We start from the raw sequence: 17369 nt of genomic DNA on the forward strand, positions 1-17369 counted from the left end.
CCTAAAAGGCAGGACCTTCCTCACAATACAAACTATTCTTTTGCTGATTCATGGCAGCTGTCACTGACCATTTGATACATAATTTTGGTGCTAAGAGAGGCTAATATGGACATAACACAGTAAGATCAGTGTCTATAGTGAGTGCATCCTGCTGTATGTAACTGCCATCCTGCTTACCAAGTTATCTGGAAAGATTTTTAATAGTTATTCAAATTTTCTTGGGTTAAAATACTCATGGTAGTCTGGAATATTCTCCTATGATTTCATTTTATTCTTACTGGTTGTGAAAAACTAAAAGTATAAAAAGAAATGCATAGAGTAGTAACAGCTTTTGAGAAGATATGCAAAAACCAGCTTCTGCTCAAAGCTCATCACAAAGCTTATAATTTCTTTTTTATATTTCTAGCTCTCATCTTTATATGGTAAAATATTTACATTGGCAAGTATTTCTCTTGTTAACTAAAACTGCTAAAAGACCAGTTTCTCAGAGTTGACACTAGGAAAAGAGAAAAAGCCTAAATTTAATTAATATCTAAAACCTTGATCATAGTGCTACTTGCCTCCAGCTGGTCTTATGCTGTATGGAAGATGGGTTTGTATTAGAAAAGCAGCATTTGTTCACCATAGTAGATTTTAAATTCTCAACTTTAAGAGTATTTGAATCTTTAAATTTAAATTTTTTCTATTGTGAAAATATGCCAAATTGGTGAAATAGATGATGTGAGTAAATAGAGGTATATATTCTCCTTGATTAGCCTACATCTATTTGTTTTGCTTTAGCCTGTATTATTTAGAAATTTTCCACCACTTTAATGAAATTATTTTTCATCCAAGTTGAGGTTTTCTGTTGAAATATATCTATACACACACACGCATAGATGTGCACATTTTCCCTCTCAGATTCAAAGGACAGTGTTATAAATTGCTCTTGGTCTTTGTCAGCTTGTCCCATTTCATTCAGCTTGGATGCCTGCCACATCCTGCTCTCTCAGGGTAACACCAGCAGAGGGAATGAATAGCTGTCTTTCCATTCAGATATGATAGTTATCTGACTGCTATTAACATTGGGGCAGAAGTGGCCATGGCATTTCATGGGCTCCCCTGGGGGACAAGATCCAAAGTTTGTGTAATGTAAACATCTCCCACTTTAACTTCTCACTGAGATGGAAGGCACTGTGTAATCCCTGCTATTTTTTGCTTTCCAGATTCCACTCTGTAAGCATCAATAGTTTATATTTCATCCAGTATTGCCAGCAAACTGTAAGCTGAGTTAAAAAATGTGTCGTGTTGAGATATTTTTCAGCTTTTGACACAGCTCACCACCCGCAAATGACTAAACGAGGCCAAAATGTTCAAGTCAGCTTCTCTTCAGCACAGAGATAAGGTGAGACACCTTTGGGTGTGAAATTCATAGTCCATTTCCCAAATGAATTTCTGCAACAGTGAATTCCCATATGTTGAAGTAAAACATAAATCATATGACGGGCAAGTACTACTTGCTCTGAATTACATTTATATAATAGCCCTCTATATAATAAACCTCCAGGTAGAATCAAATCCTTGGCATGCCTAATAAATAAGCTGGAAGGGAAGAAAAAAATGAAGCCTTTTCCTTTCTCCACAGTTTAGTTTCTTTCATATGCATTGCCAGAAATGTGGCAGGGTTGCAATTCAGTGCACACACCCTGCTAAGATTAATAGGTTTGAGAGAGAAGGAGAGACATTACCATGCTTAACTTGCATGCCCAGGCAGCCCTGCTCTGAGAGCACGGTGCTGGCTCTGCCTGGTGCCACCAAACAGCCTGCTTTCTTTGCTGGGCCACCTCACTGTGCCCTGCCTGCTCTTACGCGACCTTTCTCAAGGGTAAATCCTACACATGGTGGCATTTTTTATTGCTGCCTAAGCACTGGAAATAACAGTCATGGCCCCCAGTGCAACCAGCATCAGCAGATGCTTTCTTCCATTCCTTCCTACTTTTACAGTGATGTGATCTCTGTATGGTGAAGTGCCATATAGGCAGTTGCCATCCTGTCAAGAGAAGAGTCTGTCAGATGACTGAGAAGGCTTGAAAGGATGTTCCTGCTTTGAAGCCATAGCTTTTGTACTTTTTACTACATCACTTCAGTCCAGGAAGCTTTGCTGCCAGCATTTCTGCCCCAGACCTGCTGCTGTGTGGGTGCTCAGGGTGTGCAGTGCACTTCACCATGCCCTCCCTATTGCCAAATGCAGCCTCCCCAGGGCAAGCCCCAGGAGAGTGGCAGAGTTGGGAGGATAATGCCCTCAGCTAGGACTGTTGTACAGGGAGGGAGCTGTGCTATGTGCACTTCACACATGAGTGAGGAATATAAGGCAGAAAGGAGAAGCAGCAGTATGGGAGATTAGGAGGTAGCAACGGGAAAGAAAGGGTGTACTCATCATTTTAAAAATGGCTGCTTAAATACTGCAAGTGGTTATCATCACATAGTTATCATATTAACCTATTCTGTCACCCAACTCCTCTCTCACTGGCCAAAATCAGCCTTATCACACACTCTACACATTGCTGGGCTGTGCAGCGGGGAAAGGGGGTGAAGTGAAACTGGTGCCCAGCTGTGGAAAGGTATCACACACCTTTAACTCAGCTCTCCAGCTCTGATGGCAAGTGTGAGGCTTAGCTGCTTGTAACTGGGTAAATAAGAATCTCCATGAGGCAATTTGGACTCTTCTCATTGCTAATGCTAATGTGAGCTGAGTGAATTAGCTGTAGGCTGCCTTGCTGCTGAATGTAGCCAGTGATAAATCTGAATTTGATTTTAAAAAAAAAATACAGAGGGAGCCTATTCATATCCTGAAGATACAGGGCAGTGAAGGAGATGTCAAGACTATTTAATGTATGTTTTCTTGGACGGGCAATGCTAGTGCTGCTATTATACCTCTCATCTCCTCTCTTCTGCATGGAGAATTCCCAGGTTTTGTAGCACTGAGTTAGTGTACAGTGAACCTGGGGAGACCAGGGGATTTAATGTTTGTAAGTGTGGGATTTGTTGTCATTGTTTCTGAAAAAACCAAACTGTGACAAGTTATTTCTTGCTGCCAGTCTGTGTTGTCAGCCAGCTCTGTGCCCCACAGTGCAGCAGTTTCCCAGAATGAGTTTTATGCTCATGCTTCTTTGCTCTTTTCACATCATCATCATCACTTCCTTAGTTGTCTTTTCCAGTCTGCTTTCTCTGTTGCTCTTTTCTTAAGATAAGTGTCTACTGTCAAAATTATGAAAGTTACCTGAGGGAAACTTGATTACAAGGGATGTGAAAAGAACTCAGAAGCGTGCATTTCATTTGCATGAGCTATGGAAGTGAATGCCAACAGCCTAAGCATGTGTTCCATGGACTAACGGTCCCAAATGGGTTAACCTTTCCTTTTCCTCTGTTTTCCATTCAGGGTTTGACCATGAGTACCCAGTCACACACTGTGACCAAGGCAGAGATTCCTGGCCATGTTCTTTACACCGTAGGAACGTGTGTGCTCATTATTGGCTCCATTGGCATCATTGGAAACCTCCTAGTCCTCTACGCATTTTACAGGTACAAAAATTCCTTTTGTGGTTGATCTGAATGGTGTTGAGTTTCACCTGTGCCCATGTGCAGATTTCTGCATTGCTTTCCACTAGGGTGAAATCTAATGACAACAAATAAGAGGGGAAAGAGAGGAGAAGGCAACCCTACATGGATGAAAACACATCTCTGTGCATCATTGACAACCTCAGTGTAAATTCCTGATGGTTTAAAGAGTCAAATAAAATGAGAAAAATTGTTCTCTAAACAATTTCCAATTGAAAGTTTAAAGAATAGTTTAATACTTCTGATGATAGAAATGACAGTCTTGCAGCTGTAGACTTCTTCACTTACCCTGTAGCATTTGCACAAATACTTGTCAAACAGTGACACACTTCCCAGGAGCCCAGTGGTCCTGAAAGGACCAAGAAGGGAATCTGCTACATGAAATGAGCTCATGCCACCAGTGTATTTCCTACTTCAGGTAGATCATAGGATTTCTGTCAGTTTGTGTGCTCTCTTGGCAGAGAAATATGTAGCCAAAGCTACTGCAGCTAGAGTATGCAAAAATCTCATGGAAAAGGGAAACATTTGCCCTCTGTCCCACAATGCGACGATGGATTTCAAAATCCTCTGCATTCACTGCTTGCTGTCATTATGCGTGGTGATGCAGCAGAGCCTTACAATGCTAGAGACACCAGTGGGGTTATGAACCAAGCATTGGTTTCCTATTCTTAAATGTTTAAGACAAATAAATTAGTTATTTTGAATAACCAGCTTCTAATGTGATTTAGAGAAAATTAATTCCCACAACTGTAGGTACCTTCATGACTTTTTAAAATGCAGCACAAGCTCTGTATTTTTCTTGAAATGTGTGCGGTTCATCTGGTGTAATAAAAGCATTAAATTGTCAAAGTAGGAATATCTGCATGGGCAGATTAGCACCTGGGAATGTATGAACTCTGCACTCTCTCTTACCTTGTTTTTGCAGACAGTTATGAGACCCAAGAATTTACTAGAATTGCAGCAGCACTGAGATGGCTTTCTCACTTTCTTTTTCAGTATTTATCAGCACAAGGAAAGAAATTCTTGTTAGCTGCAAATATCGATATCGTAAAGCACATCAGAAAGGTCTCAGTTGTTTTCCTTGGATAAGCTTTGCTTGGAGATCTCTGCTTCCATACTCCTTGTTGTGGTGTTTAATGTTGCTTGTTCATCTGCAACTGATAGGTTTCATTCTCTCTTATGAGATGTATATAAGCAAAAGCACTTTCTCCAAATCTCTGTGTGTGCTCTGCTCATGCTGTAGCACTTTGCAAAAGGTCATTTAGTTAGTGGTGAATCAACCATTTCAGGCCAACTGTGTCAACACACCACCTAAGGTCAGCAATTTTTAAAATGTCACCAGAAGCAGATCCTTTGGCTCTGTAACTTTCTTCAGATGTTCCTTATGTACAGTACAAGCCACAATCAATATCACAGCACTCCTAGGGAACTGCTCTTCTGAACAAATCCATGTTTATCAAGACAGCTGAAACTCTCCTTAGCTTGAAGAGGAAACAATCTATTTTATGGCTCCTGGTCTTTTCAATCATTTTGAAATGACTACAGCTGTAGCTGCAGTAATTGACTGATGATTAGCAATTGATTCACTGCAAGTAACCATTGATTTCAACCTGGACAGCATTTGTTTTTGCTAGTAAGCAAAGTTAACTTTATAACTTTCCACTTTGTCTTTTTAAAACCATGTATTTCTCATGTTTTTAAGCAACAAGAAGCTGAGGACTCCCCAAAACTACTTTATAATGAATTTAGCTGTGAGCGACTTCCTGATGTCGGCTACTCAGGCACCCATGTGCTTTGTCAACAGCTTGCACAGAGAATGGATACTTGGAGACATAGGTACTTTTCACCACTAATTCACACCTCACCAGCTTTGTGCTGCCTGCACTCTGTTTCAGCCACAACAGCCTTGGTTTGTGCCATGGCTGGAGCAGCACAAATCTCTTGAGTCACAGCCCTAGACATTGTCAGTCAGTGTGATGTCACATGTTTTGTATTACAGCTGTGATTCTTTTATCTTACATATTTTGGAAAGGAAGGAGTCACGATTCATATGTAATCATGTCACCCTTTAGCTTGTAAGGGAGGTATTAGGACTGAAAATAGGTAGCAAAGTTTTAGTAAGTTGTAAGTGGTTTTTTCTGTGAGTTAATACTTTTATTTAGAAATGTATGTTGATATGCATTTGCATGCCTCTAGGAATCTCATATTTAATTAAGAGAATTAAATAACAGTATTGATTTGAGGACTCAGCAAATTCAAGCCTTTTTCATTCCAACTGCAAGAAAGAAAAGGTGATCTGTGCTGAAATTAATGTTTAAATGTGGGTATAGCAAGAACCTCAGAAGGTTCAATGCTGGTCACTGCTCCTCATCATTTATGGGTGAAAACTTGCACCCACTGGTGGCTGTACAGTGGTGGAGCAAGCCCAGACACCATGTACTGTTCAGCAGCACAGAAGGGACGCTGCCTTACTTTGAAGATATTTTTAGTCTTGCCCCTTAGATAAAATCAGTGCAAATTACCATGCTGTCACAAATGAAGCATTTGATCTGGGTTGAGTAGGATTTGGTCCTTGGTTGCAAGTTACTTGTATAGACTGTAGAATTCTGCTATAAGGTTGGATCTGGTGTTTTTGCTGCCTGTCACTCCTGGTAGGGTCTTGTTTATAACCACCCGGGCCAATGCAAGATTTCAAAAAATGGATGATCTTTCCACAGGTTGCTCCATTAAATTCAGTGTAACTTTTTCCATCTGGTAGTGCAGTGCCTGAATACAGCGGGGGTTAAGAGGCCTGTTTCATGTAAAAAATGTCAGTTCTTTTAAATGTACTGCCATTAAATATGGGAATTGGAACTATGTTTTACAGTTGGTTTCTCAGTCATCAAATTCAAACCATTTCTGCATTTTTATGCCACATAAACCAAAGTAATTTCTTGAACCACCCATCCATCATTAACAGACAGATGTCTGCTGCCGCATGTTAAGATCGATATATTGGGCAACAGTCCAGGAAAATATAACTTTAATTAGATTGGATTTTCTTTGAGGCAGTTTTCCATTGACAAAACATTCCCAGTTGCAACCTGCAGTGAAGTAGGACTCATTTAAATACATATATTTGTATTTTATGTATATTTATGCTTTTCTAATAAACACTAACTATGAAAATGTGAAGCTGAGAAAAATGCTTCTATTGAGAGAGAAGACCTGAGCAGGGAAAAAACAGGGAGATTTATTACGATGAGTTCTGAGAGAAAGCATGGCTCTTTTCAAGAAAGCCCCTGACATTGCCATTTCCTTCTCCAGGCTGTAACCTGTATGCTTTCTGCGGGGCTCTCTTTGGGATAACCTCGATGATGACTCTGCTGGCCATCTCTGTGGACCGCTACCTGGTGATCACAAAGCCCCTGCAGTCCATCCAGTGGACTTCCAAGAGACGCACCGTGCAGATCATCGCCCTGGTGTGGCTCTACTCGCTGGGATGGAGCGTGGCTCCACTCCTCGGCTGGAGTATGTTGTCTGCTCTCTCTCTCCAGGCATTCCCTGTGTGCTCCTTTTAGTCTTGCTTGGGGTGTAAAAAAATGAGTTCTCTTATCAGTCATCATGAGGATGCCCTGCCACCACCCGATGGTTTGTTGTTGTAGCACACATCTGCACCTACTACACTGCACAAACCTCTGCCCCCCTACACCCAGGGTATGTTAAAGCAGAACAACTTATTGCTTTGGAGTATTAGATGTGTACCTTCCTTAGAGTTCAGTAGTCAAGACCTCCTCTCCATGTGGGCACTCACTTCCAGACCTCCTATATGATGTGTGCTTTGGCTGGCACTTGAAGGCCACAGATAAACCCGCAGACAGGGTTTATTTCAATCACTTAGTGGCTGGATCAGCACCTGCTCTAACTTTGGGTACGTGTGTGAATAATGTGTTCCATGTATTCCACAGGTTCCTATGTGCCTGAGGGCCTGATGATATCCTGCACATGGGACTATGTAACCTACTCCCCTGCAAACAGAAGTTACACCATGATTTTATGCTGCTGTGTGTTTTTTATCCCCCTGGTAATAATATTCCACTGCTATTTATCCATGTTCCTGGCCATAAGGCGCACTGGCAGGTAAGCAATTTAGCTGAAAGAAGTACATATCCCTTTTTGTGTAACAAGAGATTTTCTCAGTTTCTTTAGCTGCATAAAAATCTGAATTAAAATTTAGTCTGAATTGGGATTGACAGCTGTAACAGGAGAACTATTTTTTGCCAATTTAAAACTGGAATGGATGTATGAATTTCAGCGAAAAAGAATTCTCTGGTGGTTCTAATTTTATTCCACTGTAGTAATTAATAGTGCGTCAGACACTTGGATTGAGTTATTTGCATTTCAGATTTGCACTACAAGAAACAATGTCCTTGTGTATTCCAGCAGTTTTCAGCCTCAAGGGATAATAAAAACATGTAGCAATGGGAGAATCATCTGTCTTTGAGCAACTCTGTAAACAAAACAGTCCTCATATTTTTTGACAGTTTTATTTAAGGCAAGCATCCCAAAAACCATTGTGCTTCACTCAAGCATCACAACTAGATGCACAATATTTGGCTATGCTTGCTAATATATTTTTCCCAAAAAATTTTTGGCCTGTATTTGAAATGAAAAATCAGCAGGGTGTTAGATCTGTAAACTAACATCATTCTTTCAGTTATTTTTGTGCTAATGAGCACATGGCTTATCTTTGGTCCAATCCAACACCAGCTGGTGCTGTGAGTCCTTCCTGCTGCTCAACTGTGTCATCAGTTCTGATGGCTTTTCTCTGCTCCTGTGTGCAGGAACTTGCTGAAATCATTTGGCTTCATAAGCCTAAATTCCACTTTTATAATTACATTTATATATGCCTAAAATGAAGTTCTTTCTGACTTCTATTTTTTGGCCTTTGTCTTGGTTTTTATTGTGCTTTATGTATGTATACTTGATAGCAAGCAAAGGAATGCATCCTTAAAATAATGGTGCTTTGCACACCCATGGAGCACAGTGGACATAAGGTTTTTCTAAGCCTTTTGCAAGGCCAGGCTGGATGGAGCTTTGAGCACCCTGGTCTAGCTGAAGGTGTCCCTGGTCATGGCAGGCATTGGGACTAGATGGTCTTTATGCTCCCTTCCAACCCAGGCCATTCTGTGTTTCTTTGATTCTGTTCTATATTTACAGTGTGCCAGCAGGGACTTTGTTACCCTTCTGGCTATTAATGTCTTCAGCCTGAAATATATCTCCATTTAACAACACTAATATTTAAAATGTGTTATTTCTAAGCTAAAGAATATAAAATGCCTACCTATATAAAACATTTAAAATAAAATGTGGGGTGTTTGGTGTGAGAAGAGAATTTGATTTTTCATGATAAAAATATTAGGACTGCCTGTTGTACCTCCCACTGAAAATACTCTTGAATAAATAAATCCGGAGGTACGTAAAAATGTCCTTGCAAGTGTTTGGGACAGATTTCTCAAAGCTGTCAGGATATTCCAGTATGTGTTACCTCATGAATTGGAATTTCTGTTCCTACCTTGAAAAGGAAAAGACATAAGAGTTGATTTTGCCATCCAGCTGTGCCTTTTCTTGCTGCGCCTCTAAAAGCAGCACAGGGCAAGAGATACCAATTTCTGTATCTTTGCAACCTGAAACCCTCCTTGTGTTAGGGAGAAGGACACAGCAGTCCTGTCCTGTTGTCCCAGGGATTCTGGCTCAGTCTCACAGCAAACATAACACTTGCAACTACATTAATTACCTTCTAGGGTTTTTAAATATCAGGGGAGAAAAGAACTGTTAGAGAGGTGAAATAAGAAATTTTATTCATTTTGCATATTGCTGAGAACATATTAGAGCTATTGCGTTTTTTATTGTCCTGCTGAAATATCTGTCTTTTTCCCTTCTTACAGAGATGTTGAAAAGCTGGGGTCCTGCAGCCGGAAATCCTACCTCTCTCAGTCCATGAAGAATGAGTGGAAGCTGGCAAAAATTGCTTTTGTGGTCATCATTGTGTTTGTCTTGTCCTGGTCTCCATATGCTTGTGTCACCTTAATTGCCTGGGCAGGGTAAGTGGAAGAACAGTCCAAGCAGCAGGGGTTAAGCAAATAAGATTAGTACTATCATCCACATGAGGCAAATCTTCTTTTTGAATGGGTCTTAAATAATACTACGTTAGAGGTGATATTTATTAGTCATATATCCTTGTGAATAAAGCGGAAAAGGGAGTATTTGTCTATGCATTTTGCAACTATTATGACTTTTTAGTCTTAATATTTGGTACACAATGTTTTCTCTCCCACATGAAGCTTTCTTTGTGTAAATTGGAAGAGTTAGCTCCTTTATCTCGTAGTACCCTCCTTCCTTCCATACGCTGTTGTCTCCTCCACCCATTTTCTGCTCCAAAGGGACCGGGTGTTTTGTCAATGCACGTTCTACTCTTCAAGGCCAGGTTGGATGGGGCCTTGAGCAAGCTCATCTAGTGAAAGATGTCCTTGCCCATGGCAGAGAGGTTGGGCTGGATGATCTTTAAGGTGTCTTCCAACCCAAACCATTCTGTGATACCATGATATTAACTGTGCTTATGCTGCACTGACATTGGTCACACCTGACTGACTGTGGGAGCTTAAAGTCTGAAGGGTAGTATTGGTTTCAAACCACTTTCAGTCCTCTCTTGCTTCTGCAGTGTTCAGAACTGAGTCACTGGCACACATTATTGTGCAGCACGCATGCTGCTGCTGAAAGATTTTTTAGGTTTGATTCTGTTTCTATCACCATTCACTTTTCCCAGATGGCCACACTGGGAGTTCTTTTGTTGGGGTTTTGCGTTTCTTCATTTTTGTCTACTGCAGAAACAGGGAAGGTGATTATTTTGTTCCTAGTCATCCTAAAATTACTTGCTACGTGTCTTTGGTCTTCTTTAAAAGAATGAAATTACTTGCTACGTGTCTTTGGTCTTCTTTAAAAGAATGAAACCAAGTACATGCTGTCAAATTCAAGCCTTTCCTCTGAGCAAAGAAATCACTGGAATGAGTCAACTTTACAGGTGTATTTCCTATAAAATGATATTAGCACAAAAACAATTTTAAAGAGTAATATGTTTTAGTAATGTAGTATCTATGCAATCCATGGCATAGCTGTGTGTAATGTTTTTGCTTTGTTTTAGTCGAGGCAACAGCCTAACACCATATTCCAAATCTGTGCCAGCAGTTATTGCCAAAGCTTCTGCAATCTACAACCCCATCATTTATGCAATAATTCACCCAAGATACAGGTACAGTAAATATATAGGTATGTGTATAACTGTACGTGCAAATGTGGATCTTTTACACATAACAAACTACCCTCATTCCTTCAGCCTCACCCTGTGCACTGTATGTTCCATGTTCCTGTGCTGACCAGGCCATGATGGGCTCCCAGTGGTCAGACCCAGCTGGTACATGGCAGCTCCAGATATGGCCTGGGGAGTGGCCAGAAGAGAACAGTCCCTCCCTTCACCTTTCCTCTCCCTCAAGAGTCCTGCTCTGCCTTGTGGGGCTGCACAACACCATAACTGACAGGAGGAGAAGATGATGCTCAGGTCATCTTTCATCATACAAGAGACAGCCAATACAGAGAACTGTCTAGAGAAAAAATTCCAACCAGTGAGGCTCCAAAAATCACATCCTTACCAATTTTAGCAGCTCTATATGCATATGTGCAAGGTTTGGTTTTCTGAAGCATTTTTTCACAAAAAATTTTGGGACACTGGCAGCAAAAAATACTTTATTATACCAAGGGGATATACTTGTTACAGAACTGCTATCCTGCATACCTGTAGAATTTTTTGCAAGTCTTTCAAAGTGTAGCTACCACAAAGTGATGCTGTGTCGTAAGTTCTGAGAAAACACAGGGATGCCATGGTGGGAAATATGATAAATGTATAAATACCACTAGATGGCAGGGTGAGTCGTTGTTATGAGGCTTGTTTCACCCAAGAAGTGGAAAAGCTGGTGAATTCCATTGCCTGACAACTCAGCACTTGGGATCTGGAAATTGAGCTCATTGTTTAGGATGTCTGATGCATGACAGTGTGGTTGTAAGAAAAATGAAGGTTTCTCAGAAGGCTGGTCGAAACGCACTGAAAAAGAGTGAAAACCTTTCACCCTATGACTCTATAGAATCATAGAATGGTTTGGGTTGGAAGGCACCTTAAGTATCATCACGTTCTCACCACCTGCCACAGGGAGGAACACCTTCCAGAAGACCAGGTTGTGCAAAACCCCATCCAACCTGGCCTTGAACATTTCCAGGGATGGGATATCCACAGCTTCTTTAGGCAGCCTATTCCTGATCCTCACTAGCATCACAGTAACTTTCTTCCTAATATCCAATCTAAACCTTCCCTCTTTCAGTTTAAAGCCTTTTCCCCTGTCCTATCCCTACATGCCCTTGTGAGAAATACTTCTTCAACTTTCCTGTAGCCCTCATTCAGGTACTGGAAAGTGCTGTAAGGTATATCCAGAGCCTTCTCTTCTCCTGGCTGATCAGCCCAACTCCCTCAGCCTATCTGCAGAGGAGAGGTGCTCCAGCATTTGGTTATCTTCACAGCCTCCACTGGACTTGCTGCTACAGGTCCATGTCCTACCTGTGCTGGGAGCCCAGAGCTGGTGCAGCCCTGCAGGTGGGGTCTCACCAGAGCAGAGGGGCAGAATCTCCTCCCTCCCCTGCTGCCCACACTGCTCTGGATGAGGACATGATCCAGGACACATTTGGCTCTCTGGGCTGTGAGTTCCCCTGGCTGGGTCATGCCCAGCCTCTCACCCACCAGCACCCCCAAGTCCTTCTGGGCAGGGCTGCTCCCGATCCATGCTCTGCCCAGCCTGTGTTTGTGCTTGGGATTGCCCTGACCCACACACAGCACCTTGCACTTGGCCTTGTTGAACTTCCTGAGGTTTCTGTGGGCTCCCTTCTCCAGCCTGTCCAGGTCCCTCTGGATGCCATCCCTCCCTCCAGGGTGGCACCCACATCCCACAGCTTGGTGTCGTCACCAAACCTGCTGAGGGTGCTCCCAATCCCACTGTCCCTGTCACAGTCAGCGATGTTAAACAGGGCTGGCCCCAGCACCCACCCCTGAGGTCACCACTCTCACTGAGCTCCACTGGACACTGAGCCATGGACCACAACTCTTTGGGCAGGACCACCCAGACAGCTCCTCATCCACCAAGTGGTTCATCTGTTAAATCCCTATTTCTCCATTTTGGAGACTTATTTTGTTTGAAAATGTATGTTATCTTAACTAACACCTTTTTGCATCGTCCAAAAACCATCTGAGTTTTTTGAAGTCTGCAGAGCATTTTAGTTTAGAGTTGGAGAATGCCCAGTTTGGTTGCAGAAGTTCAATGAGAAGTTTTGATGGCTGCCTGCTGTGTTTAGGACCCATTATTTGTTTCTGAACAATATTTTGTTCAGAAACAAAAAGTTACTGTGTTCAGATTATTATTTTTGGCAGTAACAGGTTGCCCAGAGAAGCTGTGGATGGTTCCCTGGAAGTATTCAAGGTCAGGTTGGATAGTGCTTTGATAGTGCTCTGGTCTAGTGGAAGGTGTCCCTCCCCATGGCATCAGGTTTGGAACTGCATGGTCTTTGAGGTTCCTTCAAGATCCCTTCCATCCCACACCATCCCATGGCTCTGTGGCAGTGAACTGCTTCAGTCAGACTTTTTCCTATCAGCAGTGGCTTCTTAAGACTGTTAAGGAAAAGACTGGAGTCCACAACAAGCTTTCAGACATTTTCTTTATAAGTATCTTGTTTTTATCTTGTTATATTTTTTTCCCTGCTTTCTAATCTGTATTTCTAGACACATCAACAAGAGAAATTTTTATGGATTTGTGAAGACATTTCATGCATTTGGGAGCGATCCAGTCAGGAAAAGAAGTAACGTTGGGTCCCTTGTGGTGAATCAAGTATGCAGTTTCAAAACTGAAAAAACCTTACAGTACACTAATAAGTCAGTTGGTAAAAATATGTTGGCAGGACCAATTTTGCTTCAACAGTGAATAATGAATAGATATATGTTAAGGTTATTGTTTCTGGATAATTTCCAAATCTTCTAATTATTCACGTTATGCCTTGAAAGTAATTTATTCAAGCACAGATAAATGGGCCAGTCTGTTCAGGCCAAAGGGTTAAGGGTTTGAGCAGGGAATAATTTGTCATTTTATATTGGAACTACTGAACCAAATTGCATCTAAGTTATTTTCCAAATCTTTCTAGAAAGAGGCATCCAGAAATCAGGATCAAGAGTGTTCAGATCCAGCTCAATCCCTGAGCAAAACAAGATGCTTTATTGCACAGAGAATTCCTAACGCTGCACATCTTAAAATCCCAACAAAACCAAGCCTTTTTGTGGGGTTTCCTTACCTTAAACAATGGAGAAAAAAAAAAAAAAGTACATTTTAGTGAATGTAACTGAAAATGTTACAGTGACCTTTGTGGTAGCACTTGGCTTCTAAGAACTGGTTTGAGAGTTTGTTATATTCCTCCTCATCTACCCACCCCCCTGCCCACTCATTCCCTACCCACAGAAAGGAGAATAACACCTCTCCTTAACAGGACTCACAGGAGCAAACAGTGAGGAATGTACTCAAAGTTTTAATTTGTGAAATGCTCTCTGTGGGGAAGAAAGCTGTCACATCTGTAACAACTTGTGTGTTGTCTCTATGTTCCACAAGAACTCTAACACATTGCTGTGTTAGAGTTATTGCAGAAACTCGCTTACATTTTGGAAGTTTTAGGTTTTGGAATCATTCTTTCATAGCAAGCAGGAAATTCTGCAGCTCCTTGTTTCCAGCTGGCTCCCAGGCAAAGCAGAATTGCACAAAAAATATTGGTTCAAAACTCCTACATCATAAATAATGAGTAATCACAAATAACTTTGAGTTGCAGTATTTTTTTTAAAGTTGCTTGCAATTACTATATTACTCTTACTATTTAAGAGTCACTTTAGGTGACTCTTTTATTTCAGATTATAGGAATATCATTAAATAAGTACCTCAGTTTATGCCTTTTTTTTCACACTTACAATATTAAAACTCCCTTCAAAATCTGTACTTTCATCCCAACCAGCAAAATGTCCCTCAATACTCCTCCCAAATATTAGTGAAATAGAAATTCTGGTCCCTCAAGACCCTCAGAAATGTTCATATATTTTCCTTGAAAATTCACCATCAGACATGTATTTCCTGCATCTCCATCATTAGGAGACCTCTGTGCCGAACCCCATTTAATAAATGGGATGGTGTGTTTTACATACCATGAATTTGAATTTGTCAGAGGGAAGTAGTTCAGCTTAGCTGGGGAAAAAAGCTGGCAGCTGCTTTTCAGCACCAGACTGACGTCTTCAGCCTGAAAGGAAATTCATGGGGGCTTGACATTTTCTCATGTCCTGTAAACCATTTCTCAGGGCCCTTTATTTTGTGCACAGCATTAACCATCTTTTTTTAGCCAGCACCATGTGAGCAGCTTTCTGCCCCAAGCAGTTCAGTGGCCCCTGCCTGGTCACCAGCAGGCATCTGGGCAGGATCAGGAATGATGGTGCAGGCAGCTTTTTCCAGTCCTTATCTCCAGAGCAGACACAGAGCTGCTGTTCACTTGCCTTTGAAACTACAGAGGAAAGAGAGGCAGAACTATTCAGAGCGTGGTGATGATGCCAAATATTGAGGTTTGGTGGTGGTGGGTTTCTTTTTTGGATCACAAGCAAGTGACCTCATTTCATTATGCCAGAATCATGTCTCTTAAATTTTAACATGAGTGATCTTTTGTGAGAATATAAATGATGATTTTAAATGTCCTGATTGTTCAACAGCCCTGGTAACTATAGAAGCAAAAGACTTTGCAACATACATCTGCTTGACCTGCATCTCAGTGTAAAGTCAATGTACTGACATCCCCCAGTGATCCCCTGCATCAGTTCCTTGCCATATGCCTTGTTGCTGCCTCACTTTTTGACCTGTTCATTTATTTTTTTTTTGTCCCCATTAGCTTCATCTGTTGGGCTTAAATAATGGATTGAGAAGTGCTGGGGAGGTGTTACACCAAATGAAGCATTCTGGCTAGCATTGCCCTGTGAAGAGGAAGGCCAGCTGGCATTGCCTAGGGGAGGCTCTTGGACACTTCTGCTCCATGTAGGGGCACGGTTGGGGTCAGGAGAAATAGACTCACACAATCATGACTGAGATTATTATTTAATGAATAAGGCAGATTTGGGGTCTAGACCATCCTTCTTCTCAATGCTTGTACAGTGTTAATTTTCAATAGGAGTTTACAGTAGCTGTTGTGATATAAGTAATTAACAACATCTGATTCTTCTGGCCCTCTTCCTCTTCCCTCATTTCCACTCATTCTGTGTTCTTGCACAGTAAAGACCTTTGTACCAACTAGCCTGAAATTTTCTGGGTTAGCATTTTAAATAAACCATATACAATCATGCTCTTCAAGATATTTTAAATTCTGATCACTTACCTCTGCAGCTTTTCTGTGTGAGTTTTGACACAAGGCCCAGAAGGACCTGTTATTTTCTTTTCTGCCTGTTGAGTTGTTTGCACCAGCTACCATGCTGTTTGCATGTAATCTTTAAGACCCCCTTTATCAAAACAGAAGCTGTGTTGATGTGATGGAAAGAGACAGAATTTTCACCCCATGAATTTCAAAGCCATGTCTTCAGTGTGACAGATTTGGCTTTTTTTTTCTTCTCACATTTTTCCTCAGGAAAACCATCCACAGAGCTGTTCCCTGCTTGAGGTTCCTGATACGAATATCAAAGAATGACCTCCTGAGGGGATCCATAAATGAGTCATCCTTCAGGACCTCTCTCTGCAGCCATCACTCTCTTGCTGGCAGGACCAAGAGCACTTGTGTTTCCTCTGTTTCTACTGGAGAAGCTGTAAGTCTTTTCTTGTTTCCATGAAAGAAAAAGAGTATAACATTTCTCAGACTCTAAATAAGCAACACTATAAATACATATTCAAAATTAGAGAACAGAAACAGGGAAGGGGGAGAGTGTAGCTAAATATTTTGGTCATGTAAGGTAATTTCTGCAAAGCTGGAAGTTCATGGATGATGATTTACGATCATAAAAAGCATTCAGGCCAGCATATCTGTGTGGTTCTGATGACTGCTGAGACCAAGGATGTTCAGATTAAGTCTTTAATGTGAACTAAAAAGAGCCATTGTCAGGCACTTCCTGTGTGACCAACCACTGGCCATGTTAGGTATCTCGATGGCCTGAAGGACAAGAAAGAAATCTTCCATCCAAAGTTTTATAACTTATCCAAAAGCTCTCTTATTATTTTAGAATAAGTCCATTTTCTGTAGGATGGGAAATTTTTGACTTCTTTACCTGGATTTTAACCATGAGGAGTGAAAGGCTCCTGCCCCTAGAGCATGGTGGGGTGCCATATAGGAACATACCCCAGGCATCAGTAAGGATGGTCACCAAGTGAGATAGAAACCAAAGAATCCCTTGGCACTCTTCACAGCCTCTCAGTCACAAGAAGCTGGCCTTGCCTGCAGAGGTGCTGGGAAAGTAGCTCCTCAGGGGGATGGCAGCCACAGCAAAGTCTGGGCTGGGGCTGGCCCTCCTGGGGACCTGTGCTGCTCCCCCTCAGTTTGGGCATCAGAAACCTCTCAGAACTGCCACCAGTAACCTCTCACAAAATTAGAAATTCTAGGTATAGCTTTTATACCTTTATAAATACCTTTATGTATAAAAACCTAAT

The 17369-nt window shown here is 41.5% G+C and overlaps 1 protein-coding gene across 1 annotated transcript in view; it reads left to right on the forward strand.

Annotated features, from left to right (window-relative positions):
* The window catches only part of LOC132072488 (melanopsin-like), a 38921-nt gene that overhangs the window by 16343 nt on the left and 5209 nt on the right, over positions 1-17369 (forward strand). The window contains 7 exon segments of the mRNA XM_059470845.1: positions 3419-3561; positions 5300-5433; positions 6871-7107; positions 7545-7716; positions 9525-9680; positions 10778-10885; positions 16360-16534. Of these exon segments, the coding sequence (XP_059326828.1) occupies positions 3419-3561; positions 5300-5433; positions 6871-7107; positions 7545-7716; positions 9525-9680; positions 10778-10885; positions 16360-16534 (1125 nt within the window).

This window comes from Ammospiza nelsoni, chromosome 4 (genome assembly GCF_027579445.1).
Source record: "Ammospiza nelsoni isolate bAmmNel1 chromosome 4, bAmmNel1.pri, whole genome shotgun sequence".
NCBI classification, from domain to species: domain Eukaryota; kingdom Metazoa; phylum Chordata; class Aves; order Passeriformes; family Passerellidae; genus Ammospiza; species Ammospiza nelsoni.